General features: G+C 35.8%; 1 protein-coding gene across 1 annotated transcript in view; it reads right to left on the bottom strand.

The window, feature by feature from the left end:
* Positions 1-15,678: 15,678 nt before the first annotated feature.
* LOC136861791 (glutamate receptor 1-like) overlaps positions 15,679-23,575 on the bottom strand; it is a 373,013-nt gene continuing 365,116 nt past the window's right edge. The window contains exon 18 of the mRNA XM_067138845.2: positions 15,679-15,753. Within this exon, the coding sequence (XP_066994946.2) occupies positions 15,679-15,753 (75 nt within the window). The remainder of the gene's footprint in view (positions 15,754-23,575) is intronic.

Raw genomic sequence — 23,575 nt, 5'->3', positions numbered from 1 at the left:
TGGAGTTTAAAAATATCAAGAAAATAACATTTAATCGTTGAAGCTGTTATCTTCTATTTTCCCAGGGTTAGTGGGGGAGAAATGTCGATCACGTTCTCAGGTACAGATGGAAGTCAATGATTTGCAGAGAGTCCCTCAGTATCTGTATTACTATTTTTTTCAAACTCGCAGAATGGAACTTTCAATTTTTGTAGGAAGTTCGATGTCTGACTAGGGAGGGCGCCTCTTATAACACAGATACAGCACGAGGACTCCTATCTATCATTTAAGAAAATATAAGGGAATATAATAATTGCCAAAAATATTAATTTATAAGAACTGCAATTAATGAAGAATTTTATTATACTTCTCCACTTTCGTCTTATTTCTCATTCGCTCTACCCTCTGTGTTATAAATTTTTTTCGCGGTATGACCTCCGGAGAGGCCTGGTGTAGGTCTTTATGGATGATGCACATGGGTGACCTGTGCGCCTGTGAGAAAGGGCCCTATCTAAGGAGAAACGGCAGAACCATAGCAAATAACCAATAATGATTAAAATCCCCTACTCAGTCAGAAATTGAAACTAGATGTGTAGATAACACATGGGACCTTTTCTTGAGCACACTAAATTCATACGACTTTCATGTCTTTGTATTGGTTCGGTCGCTATCATTTACACCAAAGTGTTTATGTACACAGGATTCATGTGACCATCCCAGAGGGAGTAATTGTAACAGCCTGTTACAAGTTATCCGTATATGGTAATAATTGCCATACATTGAACTGTCAAATTCAACAAATCCTTCCTTTGCAATGCATTATGGTAATAATTTTGATATCCATCGATTTAGGAATTCTACCAACACCACGTACTATATTTCAGAACCCACTCAACGACCTACTTCCTAGATTAATACAGGAATCGGACTCTCTCTATTTATGTATAGTCGTTCAAAAATGAATGGACACATAGTATTGTGTGGTCTATTTAATATTTTATCAGACGGTTTTAATAATTTTCAAAATATATAATTCACCTCCTACGTAGATAAAAACCCTATGGATATGCATTACATATATTAGATCTATAGATTCAATCATTTCTGAGAAAAGGCATCCGAAAGGACATCATGTCGTAGAACTGCGCCAAATTCACACCAAGTGCCGATCGTAATGCATTGGGAATTGTGTACCTTCGAGGAGGTTATAAAATACCGTGCGTTCATTCCAAGTTTTTTATTTCTTTTGCCGAGTTGGGTGGCTCAGACGGTTAAGGCGTTGGTCTGCTGACCCCAACTTAGCAGATTGCATCCTGGTTTAGTCCCGTGTTATTTGAAGGTGCACAAATACGTCAGCCTCTTGTCGGTAGATTTACTGGCACATAAATAAATCCTGCGAAACTAGATTCTGGTACCTCGGCGTCTCCGGAAACTGTGAAATTAGTTAGTGGGACGTAAAGGAAATATTATTATTATTATTATTATTATTATTATTATTATTATTATTATTATTGTTGTTGTTGTTGTTGTTGTTGTTGTTGTTGTTGTTGTTCCCGGGGTATTTGTGGATCGCAGAGGTGAAGGAAGGTGCCGGGATGAAAGGGTCTAACTACAATGTCAAGAATAGAATTTAAAACTTAAAGTGAAGGTTATGTTTTCGGGAACTTCACACATGACAAGATTTTATGACAATATTGCAGGTACAAGTTGCAATCATTGAACAATATTTAAAAAATCCACGATTCAGAACCTTAACACCTTGGGCCTTAAGCGCCTAACTTTATATTTCCTGAGCTATAAGCTCAAAATTACAAAGAGCACAAATTTTACTCAAGAACACTTGCTCCCATAATACAATATCTAGCCTTCCAGAGGCACTCGTTACAATCCCAAAATAGAAAAAAAAACTAACAGGCTCTCAGTTTTCCAAGCCTACTCAAGGCAACATTGCATGAAAATATAAAAATCTCTGGCCTTACAAGGCACTCTTTACATAGAAATCACATTACACAGAGGTAGCTAGTACCCAGCCTACAGGGCCTTAGTGAAAAAGAACAGGTTAAATAAACGGCCCGCTTACAATATGAATGGAGTTGAAGACTGCGCTCCAAAAAAAAAAAAAAATTAAAACTTATTGGACGCTGGGCCGCCGAAACAGGGGCTATTCCCAAACTACTGAGGTAGCACGAATGGAAATAACTTTAATACATTGCAGAAACAAAACGTGGCACCTCAAACCAAGATGAACGGGAGCTCGAGAGGGTACATCACTCTCTATCCCCAATTTACAGTTGAAGATTTTATGAAATTATTACATTTGCCGGCAGAAGGTTACATATTTATAACAGAAGGTTACATGGTTAACGATTTCGGACCTTTCGCTCGGGTTAAACTGCGGAGCTTGCAACAAATAAAGATGTTAAGTGGCCGTTACCTTATAGAAGTTCTAGCAGCTGACGAAGAGGCCTCCCGCCTCCTGTTTGACACACACACACTCAATAAGATGACGATCAATTGGCCAAGAGACGTGAAAATCTGCAGTGTATAAACCCTCGGGGAAAGTTCGAGACCTTTCACGAATAAACCAGCCACACCCTCACAATTTATTGGTTAATTTAAAAGTTACACTCAAAACCGAAGAAGAAGAAGACTGTGATTGGTAGAAAATTAATTACAGAAGTTAGGGATTGGCTGGATTCAAAACTGGCGGAAAATAAAGATAAATATTGCCAACCCAAAAATAAATGAACATCAATTAGTAAAGAAAACTTATGAATACAAAACTTCTTTAAATAAAAAGTTCTTTCACTTCGCACCATGGTGCATGATCATAGTTTTTTGTAGTGACATCTATGGAAGAATGTCCAAACTTCTTGATGAATGGCGAACAAAATAAGTAGAAGTACAGTCAGTTCAGGAAACTTCACAATAACAAAATTATATCATATTTTAGTGGTGACATTTTCTGAGTAAATTTATTAGTTGGTCTAGTTTCAGTTTCACTGTTTCACCAGTAGAGGAGTTCTTATATGCGCTAGATTTTAATGCGCGGCGTTGGGGTGTACCTCCCGGTACAATTATTATTATTATTATTATTATTATTATTATTATTATTATTATTATTATTATTATCATTATTATTATCATTATTATTATTATTACTATTATTATTATTATTAATCCTTTCTTTGAGTGAATGTACAACTGCAGTACCTAAAATTTCGAGAACCTATGCAGCTCTTAATTCCGATAGTTAAACTAAATTTGTTGTATACTGTTATCTCGTGGTTATCTCTGTAACCACTTCTGATTAATGAACACCTTCCATCACATACACAGATTCTATACCTACTTCAGACTGCCATACATTTTGCTGTTAAATTCATCAAGACCTACCTTTGCACTGCATCACGGCTTTTTAATAATGTTGATCGTCGCCGATTTACGAATTCACCTATCACCATGTATTTCAAAACCCACTTAACAATCTGCTTCCTGGATAAATACATGAGTTCCTAGTAAGCAAATGTATTAACTGAGAATTGTATGATTTAATCCATGGCACTGAATAATTTTGTGTATCTTACATTCACTTCAGCATCTAAGAAACAATGTTTTAAAATAAAATATTAATAGTTCATTTTTCTTGGACATATATATTATTTCTCACCTTTAGCAGTTGATAAGAAACTCAAACCAATTGCTCCTTGCCCACTTGCAATTTATTTCTTTATTGGGAACAATTTAACACTGTCAACACTACCATATTTTAATAATAATTGTACCGGTTGGTACACCTATACGCCGCAGACTTGAATTTTCCGCCCTATATTAACCCTCTACAGCTGAAACTCTGAACTTTAACAACTGAATTAATTCAACAGTTCCTCAGAAGATGCCACTGTGTGTATTTCGATTTGTTTTTGTTTTTTGGTTGATCAAGAACTGTGGACCTTCTCTGACAGATGCCTCTACTAAAAAACTATGATCATGCACCCTGGTGTGAAGGGAAGGAACTTTTTGAAGAAATTTTGTATTTGAAAGTTTGTCTTTACTAAATTTTGTTTTTTCATTTTTTGGTTGGCAATATTAATCTTTCTTTCCGCCAGTTTTGAATTCAGCCAATCCCGAATTTCTTTAATTAATTTTTTGATCAATAGTGTCTTTCTTCTTCGATGTTGATGTATAACTTTTAGCTACCCAATAAAGTTGAGGGGGGTGTCTTAATCATTCATGAAAGGTCTCGAAGCTTCCACTGCTGATTTTCTCGGCTCTTGGCCACTTCAACAACATCTTGCTTAGTGTATAGAAGTATAGCAGGGGGCGGGTAGCGCCTCTTCCTTCGGGCAGCAGCTCTTCAATAAGGTAATGGCGGTTTAACATCTTTCTTGTCTCTTTGCTAGCTCAGTAGTTTAACCCGCGGGGCACGTCCGAAACCTTTAAGATGTAACCTTTAAACATGTAAATCTTTTCCCTACATTGTAAAACTTCATACATCTTTAAATGTAATTCGGGGATAGAGAGTGCTTTACCCTCTCGAACTCCCCTTCATTTTGAATTTGAGCTGACTAGGTTTTCGTAACCGTTTTTCTCTTCCTTCTTAATGTGTTAAGCTCTTAGGTTTTAAAATGTGTATTTAGGAGTGCTAATTCACGCCTCCATTCCTTTTGTGTTTTGGGCCATATGAAATTAACCTGGTTTCTGTCCACTAAGGCCTGGTAGAATGGGTACAAGATACCCCTGTTTCTTTGTAAGTGTGCCTTGAGGGCAGTTTGTAGTAAAGTCCGTTTATGGCCTTTTAATAGGCTTGAAAGATTGAGAGCGGGTCAGCTCTTTCTGGTATTTTGAAAGGTGCCTCGGGGAGGCGTGACATTTTGATTGCTGGGAGCAAGTGCTCCATTGTAGTAAGGGAATTTCTGCCCTTTTCTAAAATATGTAGTTGTGAGCTGAGAGTTCGGGAATTGTAACTTGGGGCTCGAAGCCCAGGATTTGTAAAGAACTCTTAACTTGTGCTTTCGTTTGTAAAATTATACCTTGTACCTGATTAGTGGATAGCTGTTGATCATTCTTGTTAAAAATTTGTTTTGAATCCTATATAAACATTGTTAAGTTTTGAAAAAATAACCTTTATTGAATGTTTAATTCATCTTTCGGATTTGTAGTTAGACCCATTCCAGCCCGCACCTTATTTCACCTCTGCTGATCCACCAAAACACTGTAATAATAATAATAATAATAATAATAATAATAATAATAATAATAATAATAATAATAATAATAATAATAATAATAATAATAATAATAATGTTATTTGTTTTATGTCCCACTAACTACTCTTTTACGGTTTTCGGTGACGCCGAGGTGCCAGAATTTAGTCCCGCAGGAGTTCTTTTACGCGCCAGTAAATCTACCGACACGAGGCTGACGTATTTGAGCAGCTTCAAATACCACCGGACTGAGTCAGGATCGAACCTGCCAATTTGGGGTCAGAAGGCCAGCGCCTTAACCGTCTGAGCCACTCAGCCCGGCCTGCCATATTTTAACATGGACTCTGGCAGTGAACTGGGTCCTTTTCCTGAATTTTAATACATTACTACACAACGGCGAAACATAGTACATACCAGATGTTTTATCCTATGAAGGTATCAGCCATACAAAACGTAGATGTTAATCGGGAAATACATACTGTATCTAAAGTATTTTAGTTATACTAGTCTTATGAAAAACAGGAAAAATATACAAGAACAATTTTTTTGCATTCAAATTTTACCAACAAGCCTGCTCAAACAATAAAAATGAATAATTTAATCTGGCTACTTCAGCCGCAAATAAACACAATTACATTTGAATTACAAAATTCACCTATTTAATAACAGTTTGTTTTGGAATAGTAGCCCTGAAAACATTGGGGCTATGCTCAGTCCAACCTTGCATTCCTTGAACCACCATCTACTTTCTTTTCGTGGTACAAGTGAATCATCCGCGTGCGTCTCTTCGTCTAAACGAAAAAATAAGCCCAAATTTCTGGAGAGGTGAAGTATTCCTATCGCGTGTATACAGAGTAAACCAATACAGCTAAAAAACTTGCAATCGAAAGTGATTTAACAAATAAAAATCTTCCCCGAACTATCAGTTGATATGTTATCTGGTTCGTAAGCAGAGTATTCATCATTGTCATCTATTTCTGAACCCGCTTCTCCTGATAAAATATCTAAAATATCACTATCATAAAGCCGGCGGGAGGACATGTTTGTATATGAATACAGCTGACACCGCGACAGATTTGGAACGCACAGCATCCAGTACTTCGTGTGCTTTGGTTGAAGTCACGGCAAGGACAACCTACCCCTTTTATTGTTTAGGTTTGAACTTCCCGACAGCTGCTGCATTCCATTGGACACTATATTAAACTACTACCTCAAAGCAAGGCACGGGGACCGTATGGGATATGTGAAGCTGCCTTTAAACACTCACAAATATCACGCCCGTATTGGATACGGGCGCTGTCCACAAACAGGAAAGCAGCGCGCCCGTATCCCGTACGTGTTAATTATTTAAGTCTCCGTAAATGGTGTAGTACTTGAGATTAAGCACCTGTAAATTATTTTATAATTATGTATTTTTGTATACTTCTTCAAGAAAGAAATGAGCGCATGGCATTGTGTAAGTTCCTCACAAATATACTTTTTCACAAACAATTGAATCTAAAGATATGATGTTTTATGTTGCGGGTAACCACAGGGTATTTATCTACAAGGCAGGTGAATTATATTTTCATAATTATTAATATGAATTTTGTTTCTTGGGTAGCAGAATAACTAAGTATGATGTAAGTAAGGAGGACATGAAATGCCGAATATCACAAGAACGGAAGTCTTTTCTTAATAAATTTGCTTTCTTCGAAAATTGATGTATGTATGTATGTTCAGTCCGTCTGCGATGCCGCTGGTGGGATCCTCAACACTGCCATCACCTGTCATAGATGCCTAGGCATCACTGAAGAGGCGTACTAGGGAAATATAGGAATTTAAAAAATCTTTTAGTACACTTTCCTCTGAAGCTTGGCTTTGTATAGAAGTGAATCGTGGACAATAAATACTTTGTTCAATATCATACACTTTTTATGCTAGATGATAATATATTTATACAGAGTGTCCATGGAGAAATGGTCAATATTCAGGGATATGGCAGCGATGATCATTTGAAGCATAAACCTTCATATGGACATAAGCCTTATCCCGAATAGTTTCAGAGACAGAACACATTTAATGTACACTTTTTTCTGGGCTAGTGGTGCGCACGTATGCGTCTTTCCCATCCAACCTGTTTGATGTTTTGAACTGGGTACAAGATTTCCGCATGTAATGCTCGCCATACACATGTTCATGGGACACTGATACGTGCAGAAATTCGCCGTGTCCTGGTAGTAGGACTACGCTGCACCATTTCAACAATGTGTTGCTGTTTCTGCACAGGTTGTTGAACTACACGTTCAGACGAAAAATGAAAACTTGGAAGAACACCTGTTTCAAGCAATGTGCTGAAAGCTCTGCTAGATCAGGACTTCGGAGTGTCAGAAAGCGCCGACGGTATTCCTCGACAGCAGCAGGAGCACTACCATCGCAGAAGCTGTAAACATACATCTAATCTGCATATTAGTGTAAATGTGTGGGAATTTAGCCAGAGAGAGTACAAACACAGTCGATGCTTCCCTCTGATAGACTCTCAATCCCTCGCACCACTTCACTCACAATACACCATGGACAACTGTGAGTTCAACGGGCTACTTTAATTACAGGAAGACATTCCGAGCAAGGAGGTTGAAAGCAACGAGTTACCTTCAGCTAGAATAAAACTTCAAAGAGGTTGGGTGGGTAAGACACATACAAGTGCGCGCCACTAGCTCCAAAGAAAATGTACATTAAATGTGTTCTATCCGGGAAACCATTCGGAAAAGGGCATATGTCCATATGAAGATTTTTGCTTCAAATGATCGCTCCTGTCATATCCAGGAATATTGACCATTCCTCCTGGGACACACTGTGTATTGTACTGTATTTGCTCCTTCTGTTATTTACCATGTCTTGTCTTTGATTTTTAATCACCTACCTGAAATATACTGAAATGTGGAAATAGAGTTCAGTATCGAGGAATGTAGAAGAAATTTTCTTATTTTGTAGGCCGTGGTTCACATGACTTCTCTGACAATCCTGATTGTGTTCCTCAAGTTGATTACTAGCCTTCGGACCCTTTAAAATACCGAAAACAACTTCCGGTGAAACATTGGAGGCTAGAAATTCAATTACCAGTCAACTGGCTTTCTATCATTTCAAACAGGATACTTGAATATGTTGTGAGGATCATGTTTAGCATCTTCGTCTCATCTAGGAATACAATACATGAACAATAAAGTTGGGAGATACCAATAGAAACAACACTACAGTTTTGTAACAGATTTATTTTTCGATATTACTTCTGTACAAATGACGTTCATGAATTACTGTTATGGTTGATGAAACAATGGTGACTATCGTGTTGGGGGACCGAACAAGAGAAAAGCATTTCATATTCATCACGTTCAACAAATGTAATGCAATATACATAGTATAATTCCAATTTATCATTTAAAACAAAACAAAACAAAAATGTTTTGATTTTTGCCTTCGAGAGAATTATATTCTATCAATGTTTCTGTTAAGATTTAAGATAACAAATACGTTTCGGTCTTTGTTCAATCAATCAATCAATCAATCAATCAATCAATCAATCAATCAATCAATCAATCAATCAATCAATCAATCAATCAATCAATCAATCAATCAATCAGGTGGCAGATTCCCTATCTGTTGTTTTCTTAGCCTTTTCTTAAATGATTGCAAAGAAATTGGAAATTTATTGAGCATCTCCCTTGGTAAGTTATTCCAATCCCTAACTTTTTTTTTTCCTATAAACGAACATTTTCCTCAATTTGTCCTCTTTAATTCCAACTTTATCTTCATATTGCGATCTTTCCACTCAATCTTATTCGTCTACTAATGGTATTCCACGCCATCTCTCCACTGACAGCATGGAACACACCACTTAGTCGAGCAGCTCGTCTCCTTTCTCTCATGTCTTGCCAGCCCAGACTTTGCAACATATTCGTAACGCTACCTTCTTTGTCTGAAATCACCCAGAACTAATCGAGCTGCTTTTATTTGTTAACCAAATACTAATCTCAGTAATATGAATTATAATATTTATTTCACCGAGTGGGAGTGGCTGCTCGAATTAACACGTTACGGCTAAGAATCCAAGCTCTGCATTCGAAAGACGAGTGGTATACAAACCACCTTGAGCTGTCCTGAATTTGGTATTCTGCAGTTTCACATTTTCAATTCCAGGCAAATGCCGGGATGATGCCTATTCATTGGCCTCAGCCGATTCACTCCGTACCCAATTTCATTCACAATAATTCATTTCATCTTCATTAGATTGTCAAATGAAGTTGATGACAGGAAGGGCATCCAGTCGTATAAACATGCCATATAATTTCATCTCATCTAATCCCCGAGCTCGTATCGCGAAACAGGACTAATTGGAAAACATGTATTAATTCTTACTTACCAACAGATGAAGTAATACTTAGGGATGGAATATCAAGGTTTACTAAGTACTTGATCCATTGCCCACATATCACTCACATAGGTACCTACTAATATGATACTTAGAATTCGGCCAATTGTCTACTATTCGCATGAAATGCTGTAAACATATATATATATATGACTCCTTGAGATTTCAATAACCCTTACAGACCTAAAACGAAAATAACTAAAAAATTTACATTAATTTCGTGATTTGTTGTTACACCATGTAAATGACATAGTATCTGGTTATCCTGAACAAATTTTTACACAATTTCGCAGAAAATATACCCTTACATTTGTGAGTGTTAGGGCCATACTCCTGAGGGGGAAAATGTTCACTTTTGTGAGGGTGCATCAGTCTTTTTTCAGTGCATGAAACTTAGTGAAGCAGTTAGAGTCTCTATTTAAACACAAACAGACACTGCACTTCTGGCATCTCACTCTTGACCGACTTGAACAACTCTTAACACAGCGGGGCTTTCAAATTGTCAACTGCAGGCTGGTGGTTGCACCCATCCAATCGTTTATCGACGCTGGGTATTGCTGCTGGTCCATTCACTCTTTTTGACAGTGAAAATTTTGGATCAGATTTGCTCGTGAATTTAGCAAATTTATGCATTTTGGCTATATAAATTATTAAAATCATCACTTTAGAACAAAATTCAACAACATACGTGAACAAATATCTTCTGTAAAAATCTACAGCCTGTTTCCAGTCATTCGACCGGGTCAGGAATGTAATTGAATGAAGCCCCCATCTAGCGGCGAGGATAGAAATTGTGCCGGCTGCCGAAGCCTGTCGCACTCCGCTGGGTCAATGTTTAAAGAATGATAGATGAAATGAAATGATATTGGAGAGTGTTGCTTGAATGAAATATGTCAGGGAAAACCGGAGTACCCGGAGAAAAACCTGTCCTACCTCCGCTTTGTCCGGCACAAATCTCACATGGACTGGCCGGGATTTGAACCACGGAACCTAGCGTTGAGAGGCCAGCGCGCTGCCGCCTGAGCCATGGAGGCTCTAAATATCTTCCGTATTTCAAACAAAACAGAAATTGTTGTGATGCGGCGTGAGACAATCAACAAGTGCTCACCGCCATTATCAAAACTCGTGCTACCACCCTGACGATCTGAAATTTATCCAGGAATTCACTTCTCCTCGAATTGTAGGATGCTGGCCTTTGATCACATGGGTCCCGGTTTAGATCCCCGGCAGGGTCGGGAATTTCAACCATAATCGGTTAATTCCCCTGGCACGGGGACTGGGTGTATGTGTCGTGTTCATCATCATTTCATCCTCACCACAACGCGCAGGTCGCCTACGGGAGTCAAATCAAAAACCTGCACCAGGCCTCTCCGGAGGCTACATGCTATTATTATTACCTAGAAAGTTCAATGAATTAATATGCTTGCAACTCTCTTTACCATACATTGATATGGCAAACAAATGGGTTCTAACTCTATCGTTCATCATCTTGAATTTCATTTTCCCTCGATACGGCTACCCCCCTATCAGCCTCAGCCATTATTTCCTACATTTCAGGTTCAAATTACTGGTACACACACACCATTACAGACACCATAATAACACAGATTGTCCGACAGCTGTCTCTCTCAATTGAAGGTGTAACAGTAAATGCTTAATGGTGTCTCTCAACTATCAATGAAGTGACGTAAATGATTTCATTAAAAGTAATTGTTTGTGAGAAATACATGTTATATCTCCTGTTAAGTCGGTCGATCAGCTAAACCTTCCAAAAATATTTGTATTTCTTCGATTACTGACTGTTGCATTGCTTAATTACATTCATTTTCCACAAAATTAAAGGTTTCAAGCCTTAATGAGTCACACATAATCTGCTGATATTTCTAACGCCATCTGGTGTGTATCCAATAAGAAAAAGGTACCAACTTCTGAATGGATCCGTGCGCTAAATATATCTAGTAACATCTCACAAGTGCATGGAAAGCTATGCAGTTGTTGCATTATACCCCACTGTCTGTTCTCATAATTCAGTGAGATTGAAACTTTAGGACATGTTTTGTGACAATACCCAAGAGTCGAGCTGCTTATCAACCTAAGACACCATAAATTTAAGGAAGAAATGATTACGGACCAGCATTCTTCGAACTTAAATGCTTATGAGTCCAGTGCTTTGCATCCAGTGTCTCTTCCATCGTCAGTCAGGAAGAACAATGGTCTTAAACCTAACTGATATGTTTGAAAGTGATGTAAATCTGGCTGAACCAGTTTAAACAAGAAATAAAAGCTCACATAGGAACGGCGTGCATGCCTCGAAACGTTACATTGTCCGACCACACCAATTTCCAGAAGTGTGTCTACTATTTGGACGTCTTGTCGCCTTTAATAAATTACTGTGGAACCATCTGAATACTTTGAGAATCTACCAAACATCGTTGAGCATTACTTTCATAGGAATTTCCATATTATACCCTATCAAATTTATTCCAAGTGCATGCTCCCACTCTCACGGAATTAGATGTATTTGCATTTATTTCTATGTAATTTAAATTGTATCCTGTTTTATGCAACAGTAAATTAATTAGCATTACAAACTAAAACATGGTAGATAAAACTGTGCTGGTGGATAACGATTATAATTTGACATTTAAAATTGCATATATTCTGCATGATGTCTATCTAAGTCATTAGAGACACTTCTGGTGAATCTTTGTCCATAGTTTAGCGTGGACTGGTATGGATCAAAGTCACTTTTTCTGGGCAGGATAATTTAATTTTAACTGTAATTTAATGAAAATTACAAATTATATTTAATATGTTATTGTAAATAAATTATTAAACATATAATTACTGTGCAAGTCAGCAACAATGCGATCTTGTTCGATTTTAACAGAAAAGGGAAATCAAAATTTATGAATCACGCCTGGAATGAGATATTAATTCTATTTTTTATTTACTTTTCTCTTGTTCAGTAACCCCCACCAGTATCATAGGACAAGTATGATTGTGATGTCGCAATGATATTTTCTTGGAAATGAAATCAGCACTGTTTACTTTAGATGATATCTGATTGTAGGGTGGATTCTTTCTTTTCCACAATATTTCAGCATTGAGAATGAATCTTCAAAAACTCAAACTTCTACTGTTTTAAACAATGAAGGCTACCCCACGGATACTCCTACACCGACACTAAGGGAAACACTAAAACATAATGGTTTAAAATTTATTACCATTTGATATTTGAGACGCGATATGGTTACCAGTAAGAAAACACATATAACAAAATGTTTCCTTTACCTTATCATATACTTGATTGATTTAAATGTACACTTTCAGCACAGTCTTAATGACACGTCGGCTCGGTAAGCTTAAAAGTCGTTCTCAGAGAAGTGTTGTCGTTTCTCTGCATGCCAAATTCATCATAATTTTCGGAAAATAAATCGTGTATCCGAAACAGATTACTTCGTCAATTCCATATAATTCATTAAATTATCGTCAGTATTAAAAGTTGGGAATCATAAAATTCAATTAAATCAGACTGAAAATCGTCGAATGATAAACTTAATTTATCGCTATAAACTGATAAAGATAATAAGAATACTTTTGAAAATACGATAAGTGTAAGAGCAAGTCATTATCAATAATTTAGTAACATATCACGTGCAATATCGTGACATTATTAGAATGTAAAGGCAGTGGTGCAGGCTGTGTTAGATGATATTTAATTTTTTACGTAACCTGTATTATGATGCGAACCGGAGCGGACAAAATTCTTGTGTCAATAACTTCGCCAGTATGGCATATATGTTTCTAGCGTAACTACGTACCTCAGAGCTTGACTACAATTGAAGATCATTGTTTGAACTGAGACAGAAAACAATCTAACTGAAAGGATTGGATTTCCCATTGGGACCAGACATCGTTGTATTTAACGAGAAGCTCTGTATGACACAAGTAGAAATCAAATTATAAAAAAAGTACATGTAGAAATTATAGCTGGTCGAGAGTAAAGAATCCATTTGAAACAGAGACGGTAAAAAAAACTCACATGTGTCAAATTGAATAAAAAAATTACCGATATTCTTGCATTTTGTTATAAATTTGTGCTTATGTAAGGATATATAGTCGTTATTACAGAAGACAGCAGCTATGACAACTGCCAGGAGCGTTAGATAACTTATGGGAGTTTTAAGTAGAAAAATAATTCATGTATATCCTGTAGTGCACGTAACATAATAATGTAGCAGATAACCTCCTAATGATTAGATACTAGTACTACAACTAATAGTAACAATAATAACAATAATAATGACACCATTACAATTTTAAAAAGTATATGAGCGTAAAATGCTAACTCAGCGATACATCAGAACAAAAGTTGATATGTAGATGGCATACTTAGAAATTACATCACCGATTGTAGTTCAGACGGCCTGGATTGTATTTACCTCGAGCCATGTAGTGTTACTGAATAGTTATCAAATTGACTACAACAACTTAGTGTTCTGTTACTGTTCCTTGAATTTAAAATAAAATAGTGGTATTGGACAAAAGGAGGGAGATATTTTGATATGGAAAGTAAATTACTAATAGGCCTAATCCATTTTACCTCCTGTATCAACAAGCGTTACATTCCCCACACCCCAAAATTCATCCTTATTTTCCATGCTTGTTTGTAGAGATTTTGTTCCTAATATTATATTTATGTAAATATCTCAGTGTGGTAGTTCCCAAGATATATTACAGATTTTTTAAACTTCAGAACTAAATAATTACAATATTTAAAACTATTTGCCCGTTTCTCTTAAGCATGGGTATTCACTTTTCGAGTAGAAAATTACATGTATCGAGTGACTTGTACCAAAGCTTCATAACTTTGTATTTCACTGTACAAACCAATAGTGTCCCAATAAAGGATATTGGAATGGAAAGTTAAGTCAATATTTTACAGAAGTATTTACTTCGTCATTTTCATCAAATAATTAAAAACTTTTGGTAGCTTTGAATGTGTTTCTGTTGTAATAGACATCAAGTTTTGTTAAGTATCCTTATCCTTCATTTCTCTAAAGAAGCATTGTCGATTGGTTTGTTTCGAGCTGTTGGCAGAAGCAGTGTCCATTACGATCTATTTCATTGGAGTAGGATCAGAGATTACTGTAACAGTCGTTCATGATTTCTATCCATTTACAACTGGAGATTCCATCGAAGTGTTACAATTTCATACCCATATAAATGAAAGTACTCAAACTTTGAATAACCCATCACTGAGACTCTTCAGATGCGTGACTAACATCTTATACTAGTCTCTCATCCTGGCGGAATTCCGCTCAATATTAATGAGATTTAATAAATTTAAATCCTGTACCGGTGTTCGGATACCACGTAAATGGGTAGGTTCCCCGTTTGTGAGCTAATATTAATAGTTACGAAAGGCGCCAAATTTGCCTCTTTTGACTTAAAATATATAGGGTACTACAGGAAATTTATCCTATTTTGTTCAACCATCTGTTATAATTTATGACTATAAAGTTGTCCTTGCTGTTATTAGACAGGAGTAAGCTATGTGCCGACACCGGGATTTACCCCCTCCCTATCCCATTATCATAACCTCACACCCATATGCGCAAGTCGCCCATGGGTGTCAAATAGAAATGTTAGCACCAGGCGAGCCGAACATGTCCTCAGACACTGCCGGCACAAAAAGCCATGCAATAACTAAATAAATAAATAAATAAAATAAATAAATAAATAAATAAATAAATAAATAAATAAATAAATAAATAAATAAATAAATAAATAAATAAATAAATAAATAATATAAGGACGTTTAACGTAAGCAGTAACAGGAACAATTTTCGATGGATATTCAGTTTGATAACAGATCATTAACAAATTCAGTAAGCTGAATATGTGGACAGCTCCTCAAAAGTCATTCGGATATCTTCAACCGTTTGGCACTGACATTCAATGTTTTGAGAAAATGTCACGAGTGTTAACTCAATATTTAAGCAACTTTTCTTTCATCGATGTTCGGCACCGAACGCCTGGAACACTGTTACGTCCTGGTAGAAGTCTCCAGGGGCACCATCAGACCTGTGTATGCGTATTGCTGTGAACCGGGTCACCCTCCACACTGTTGATTTGGTTAGCTGGGGTATAATACTGAAAGAAAAGGAAACACAACTATTATTTTCTTCCTTAATAGTTACAGATTACAGACATCGACTTACGAGATGTGTGCGCTTGGACTTAGTGGATAGTGCAGCATAAAGAATGAAACTAAAGTTCAGAACACAGAATTTCCAGGCACAATAAATAGAAAAGGAACCTAACATCAGTTCTCAATTTGCAAATTACACAGTTCAACTATTACTGAAATGTAATACTTTTCCCTATTACCACCTGCATATAACAAGGTTATCGCTGAAGATCTGTAACACTCTTCAAGAATACGTGTCCCGAGGTTTTATTTCATTACTATTTTCCCGGTAGCTTATTACGGAAAATGAATAATACCCCTAAATTTCCTCTCAATGGTTTTATTGTATTTTTATAAATATATTATACTTAAAACCCTATCTACTGTAAAATTAAGAGTATTTCATTATTCACCGTTGAAAATATACCGAAGTGTGGAATAACGTTGAAAGTCTCTCAAGAACCTATTCACATTTGAATGAAAAATTTACAATTATACCTTGAGATATTAGGAAGATATTCATGTTAAGAATTCGCTACTAGAATAATTTTAATACCAACATTCAAACTACCTTTATGACCATCTAAGGCTGCAAAATTTGCCGAATATAATCAAATACTGTAAGATGTGTAAATAAAATTATATCACAAACAATCTCAAGCGAATTTAAATGTTATTTGGTAGAAAGTATATATTATGTGTATAAACAGGATATTAGTATATGCAATTAAGAATAAGTATGTTGCATTCAGAATATTATATTCCTTACCTAATTTAATTATGATGTTTTCTATTATTTTACCCTCGCGTTATATGAATACGTCATCCTTCTAAAATCTTTTTTTTTCTTTTTTTGCTAGTTGCTTTACGTCGTGCCGACACAGATAGGTCATATGATGACGATGGGACAGAGAAGGGCTGGAAGTGGGAAGGAAGCGGCCGTGTCCTTAATTAAGGTACAGCCCCATCATTTGCCTGGTGTGAAAATGGGAAACCACGGAAAACCATTTTCAGGGCTGCCGACAGTGGGGTTCGAACCTACTATTTCCCGATTACTGGATACTGGCCGCACTTAAGCGACTGCAGCTATCGAGCTCGGTCCTTCTTAAATCAACTTAGACTTTGGCGTACAGAAAAGTCATTTATATTTCATTTTCAAGCTTTCTTTTACGAATTGTTTCGTATTTATTCCACTATTTGTTTGCCGTTAGTGTATGTAATTATAACCAATGAATAGACTGACCTAAAATTTTCTGAGCATGTTGTACTTGTTTATTTATCTACACAGATGCATTTCAATAAATACATCCCTATGTCATGTCACTTAATTAACGTTAGTGACATTTCTAGTTTCGTTCCTTGAATGCTATTATAGTCACATAAATTCCACATAAAATATATTCTTTTAGTCGTTTTGATTTTATATATTGAAAGAAATAAAATTATGGTTGATGAATAAAACAAAGTATTCATATATATTCATTCATATATATTCATATATATCAGATCCATTAACAAATTCAGTAAGCTGAAGATATAGCCAGCTCCTCACAAGTCATTCGGATATCTTCAATCTATATATATAAAGTAGCTTGTCCTGACTGACTGACTGATTCATCATCGCCGAGCCAAAACTACTGGACATAAAGTAATGAAATTTTGGGGATATATTCATATTAAGATGTAGGTGCTCGCTAAGAGAGGATTTTCGGATATTCCGTCGCTAAGGGGATGAAAAGGGGGGTGAAATTTTAAAATGAGTGTATCTATATCTCAAAACTTTAAAAGTTTACAGATGTAAAAAATTCGTATTTAGAATCTTCTTTAAAAATAAGGAAACACGTATTTTTTTATTTTCAGAAAATCCCAATAGGAGGGGTGAAATAGGGTGAAAATGGGGGGAAATGGGTCGAATGCCTTTAATCAGGATACCGGTACTTATATCTCAGAAACTGAAGATATTACAGACCTGAACATTGGTACTTTGGATCTCTTTTAAAAATAAAGAAACACGTATTTTTTGTTTTTGGAAAATCCAGTTAATGGGAGGGTGAAAAAGGGGTGAATTTTTAAAATGAGTGAATCTATATCTCCAAACTTTTAAAGCTTGCAGATGTAAAAATTGGTATTTAGAATCTTCATTAAAAATAAAGAAACACGTATTTTTTTGCTTTCGGAAAATCACAATAGGAGGAGTGAAAAGGGGTGAAAAAGGGGTTGAATACCTTTAATGAGACTACTTATATATCAGAAACTAAAGATATTACAGACCTGAAAATTGGTGTTTGGGATCTCCTTTAAAAATAAAGAAACACGTATTTTTTGTTTCTGGAAAACCCAATTAAGGGGGGTGAAAAGGGGGTAATATTTTAAAATGAGTGTATCTATATCTCAAAACTTTTAAAGGTTGTAGATGTAAAAATTGGTATTTAGAATCTCCTTTTAAAATAAAGAAACACGTATATTTTGTTTTCGGAAAATCCTAATAGGAATGGTGGAAAAGGTTGAAAAAGGGGTCGAATGCATTTCATGAGTCTACTTATATTTCAGAACCTGAAGATATTACAGACCTGAAAATTGGTGTTTGGGATCTCCTTTAAAAATAAAGAAACACGTATTTTTTTGTTTGTGGAAATCCAATTAATGGGGGGGGTGAAAAGGGGGTGATTTTTTAAAATGGGTGTATCTATATCTCAAAACATTTAAAGTTTATAGATGTAAAAATTGGTATTTAGAATTTCCTTTAAAAATAAAGAAACACGTATTCTTTTGTTTTCGGAAAATTCCAATAGGAAGGGTGTAAAAGGGTTAATAATGGGTTGAATGCCTTTAATGAGGCTACTTATATTTCAGAACCTGAAGATATTACAGACCTGAAAATTGGTATTTTGGATCTACTTTAAAAGTAAAGAAACACGTATTTTTTCGTTTTTGGAAAATCAAAATATTGGGGGTGAAAAGGGGGGTGAATTTTTTAAAATGAGTGTGTCTACATCTTAAAACTTTAAAATTTACTAATGTAAAAATTGGTAGTTAGAATCTCCTCTAAAAATAAAGGAACACGTATTTTTTAGTTTCCTGTAAATCCTAATAGGAGGGGTGTAAAAGGGTGAAAAATGAGTTGAATGCCTTTAATGAGGATACATATATCTCAGAAACAAAAGATATTACAGAACTGAACATTTGTATATGGGATCTCCTTTAAAAGTAAAGGAACGCGTATTTTTTAGTTTTTGGAAAATCCAATTAATGGCGGTTAAACAGGAGTGACAATTTGGGGTGAATTTCTTGAAAGACTATATCTACAGAATATCTGAGAAACGTAAAATGTTGCAGTCGTAAAAAGTGGGTGTTTGGAGTCTCCTGTAAATGTAAAGAAACATAGGTGATTTGTTTTTGGAAACTCCACTTAAGGGGAACTCAAAAGGGGTAACATTTTAAAATGAGAAGTTTTACAGTATATCTAAAAAACTTAACATGTTACAGAAGTGAAAAATGGTATTTTTTTATCTCTATTAAACATAAAGAAACGTGTATTTTTAGTTTTTGGAAATACCACTTGGGCGGGGGGGGGGGGGGAGGGCGGTAAAAGTGACTGAAAATGGTGTTGGTTTCTTTTAATTAGGCTACTGATATCTCAAAAATGAAGATGTTACAGACGTGAAATTTGATATTTGCAATCTGCTTTAAAAGTAAAGAAACACGTATTCTCGGAAAATCCAATGAAGGGGGAGGGAGGAGGTGAAAGAATTGAAAAATTAATTGACTTAATTGTATGAGAATACATACATCTAATAAAAGCTAAAGTTGTTACAGACGTGAAAATTCGTTTTTGGATCTCCTAAAAACAAAGAAAAACGCGTTTTGGTGGGGAAACCATCTTGGAGGGCGGGAGTGTAAAGGAGTTGAATTCCTTTCATGAGGACACATAAATCAAAAACTGAAGAAGTTAGAGTCGTGATAATTGGTATTTAGAAGATCCTTTACTATTAAAGAAACAAGTATGTTTTGCGGGAAAATTCACTTAGGGGGGGGGGTATTGTGAAATGAAGTGAAAAAAGTAAATTATTTTTATGGGGATACTTATATCTCGAAACTGAAGGTAATAGACGTGAACATTGGTGTTTGGAATCTCCCTTAAACATAAAGAAACAAGCATTCTTTTAATTTTTTGGTGCGGGGGGGGGGGGTGGCGGTAAATTAACTTAACGGCGGTGGGGTGTAGAAGGAGGTGAGACCAATTGATTTTACTGTTATTAATGTACTTATAAGGATCCTCTGTTGCTCAGGCGGCAGCGCGCCGGCCTCTCACAGCTGGGTTCCGTGGTTCAAATCCCGATCACTCCATGTGACATTCGTGCTGAACAAATCGGAGGCGGGACAGTTTTTTCACCAGATACTCCGGTTTTCCCTGTCATCAGCCATTCCAACAACACATAATAACCGTCGTCAAATGTGCGGACCGCGCTGGAAACGGCTCCTGGACGGGTAATGACTAAGAATGCAGTCCGGCCGCGGGTTCAGTGCCGCCAAGGCACCCAATATGACACCACGCCGTATCTCCTGAAGGATTTTATCCATATTAAAAATGATTATAGGGAAAGATGGCAAAGATTTACGGACCCAACTGACCGGGAGGAATACCTGAGCCTAGCCCGGGAAGTACGAAATCGATTGCTGGAAAGGAAGATTGAAAAATGGGAGGAAACGTGCCGTAATCTAATAGAAAACGAGTCAGATCGGGGATTTTGGTGGATTTTCGCAGAAAATGAGTCAGATCGCGAATTTCGGCGGATTATATACTAAAACAATAAGCATTAAATTATAAATGTCAGTATAATACCGTAGCGAAGCACGGGTATCTTGCTAGTATATATATATATATAGTTGTATTTCCTCAAAATGTATTTAAGTAAAAAATCCCTATATAAACTAAAGGAATTTATTCAAATTCACGTGATTATTTGCTAAGAATATATAAAGGCCATATATTATGCATTCAAATAGTCACTGAAAATTCTTGTGCGTACATTAAGAGCACTGATTAACATTGTTCTATAGTATATATTTTCAGAAATATTTGTATTATAAAAGATTTGCATGTTATATGTCATATACATTTGCTTTAACGAATCAAAATGTCATATATTATGTGGATTAATCATAGGGAGAGTTCTGAATTAAAATAATTTACAGATATAATAGTTTCCACTTTTGAAGTCCGAATTTACTCTCTAAAACGAATAGTGTACTTTTATTCTGGCTTATTGTATGGAGATCTCACACACATAGATCACTACTACTATTGAAAACGGCTTTATAAAGTAGTATCTGAACGGTTGAAGCTATTATCTGCCGTCCTCGGGAGCTCGGGTTCGATTCCCTGTGCTGACAGATATTTAAGAATAGTAGGAGGGCTGGTATGCGGTTAAAAGTGTACATGCAGCTCATCTCTGCAGTGTGTAAGCATTTAAAAAGTTGCACCACCTCGGAACGAGGAATCGAGTTTAACTTTTCTTATTCCCTGAATTCTGAGGGAAGAGAATTTCGAGGGGGCTATTCTACAATTGCCTGCATCCTTTGCAATCCTCAACCAGACGTCTTGCAACGAAGAGGTCCAATCCAGTTACACCTGTGATAATGTTAGACCAGTGAGTGGGCATTCGCACACGATCTCTCTTCCCAGAAATGCTTCCAAGGATAGTCATTTTTCCACGGAGTCTTTCCCACGTTGCACACTATTTCCAAAGATTAATTGTAAAATTCTTTGTTTACACATTGATGAAAATATCTAAGTATACTCACTAAAAGAAATGATGTGTAACAGCTATAGAAAATCATAATCAAATACTGGGATAGAAACTGTGATACTCTACTTACAGGTTTCCATAAATTATCTCCTACTTATTATGTACATATTTTTCATCAATGTTCCAAATTTTTCCAATCAGCAAATTGTATTCAACATATGCTAATTAGAAATATTGAAAGATGTGTACTGGTTTAGCTAAATTAACCATGAGAATTATTCTAAAAACTTGAATCTAAAATTCTGGAATAGCCACGGTTAAATTATAATTCTAAATCTTCTCCAACATACAGCTTGTGTTGCAAACGTAAGTCGATTGACTTGGTGCCAAAAACAAGAGGCAATTTCTGGAGTTTGAATATTTGGTATGCTATGAACAGTAATCAGAAAAAAATTATTTTCAATTACGAAGGTAATCCGTTGATTAACAACAATTTGGTTTAGGTTCCTTTTCTGTAATAGGTTTAAACATCCAAAAGCTCATTCGTTTGGTGATAGGAGCGTAACATGTCAAGGGCTTTCGTTTTACTGAAAAATATATCACAAATAAAACACATACAGCCATATTAAAGTATCTTAATGTGTGTGAATATCTCAAAGAAAGTGGCATACAAAACAAAAATGCAAAAGAAATATAATTAACTAAAGAAAAAGTGCCATAGAAACTGATAAGAAGACTGAAATATTTTAACAGATTCAGATGGAAGTATATATAGGCTTACCGATAACGCAATATTACAAGAGAAAGTCAATAGGAATTTTTCCAACAATCAAATGGGAGAAAAATATAATCTAGAAGAGTTACCGCACATTCATTTAACGCATGAACAGAATTCGTATGATGTATATTTTGAAATTCGTGTGAAGTAAATTTTATAATGATGTAAAGGGGCAAAAGAGTAATAACGGAATATTGATCAACAGGAATGTGGTCGATTTGGAATTCAGTATGTAGAGCAAACTTCAAATTATGGTTCTATAGCAATACATCTAGACATATTAGATGTATGCCGTGAAAACAACTCAGAAGTATTAACAAGTTTGACATATAAGGTAAACTCCGAAATAAAAAGTTCAAATCCCGTTAATGTTTGATTATTGATGTTATTAAATATTCTCAAATTCATTAAAATTAACTACTAGAAAGCAGAAGCACATTGGTGGATGACGAAAATTAATATGCTATTTCCAAACACGGATGGAAAAGTGTTTAGAAATCTTTCGCCAGTAGAATCAAAAAGCAACAAGCCATAGCGAAAATAAATTTTGATTCTCCCTTTCGATAGTTTTACATTGAAAACACAAAGGTTCTTTGCAACAATGCATAATTAGTAAAAGGAACAAGAATGTGTATTTGCCATGCGAGGACTTTGATTGGGGAGAACATGGTATACCCCAAAGAAAGGTTTACAAGCTTTTCGTGAACCAGAGTCCATATACTCACGCGACGGTTTGCGGGCAAACAGATGACGAGCGGATTCCGTGACTTCCAATTTATGTCGCCCTCCCGAACAACTAAACATAAAATGAAGAAACGTCCGAAAACAAAACTCATGAATTGAAGAAGAACACAGAAGTAATGAAAAGTAACGTTGAAACACAATACAACAAAACAAATTATCCATATGGCCACAAAATGAATTGCACAAAAATGTATACCTGACTAGTCATAGAAACATTTATATGCTAACGTTGAACACAAGATATTTAAACTATATTAGACATCATTAGCAAATATTTGAATTTCTATTTATCATGCCTGCCAATAAAGTGAAGGATTTAATACAAACCTTATAAATATGTAAACTGTTTATATTATATAAATTATAAAATCTAACCACTTACATCAATCTGTTTATATAAAAATACCTATTTCTGTTCGTCTTCCACTGCGACAGATTTGACAGTTGCAATAGCCAAAAGATATAGCTTATTTCCTTTCCTCTACAAGATAACTACAATGAACCTCTCACGAT

The sequence above is a fragment of the Anabrus simplex genome, chromosome 1 (genome assembly GCF_040414725.1).
Source record: "Anabrus simplex isolate iqAnaSimp1 chromosome 1, ASM4041472v1, whole genome shotgun sequence".
NCBI lineage: Eukaryota > Metazoa > Arthropoda > Insecta > Orthoptera > Tettigoniidae > Anabrus > Anabrus simplex.
This window is presented reverse-complemented; position numbering and strand designations above follow the sequence as displayed.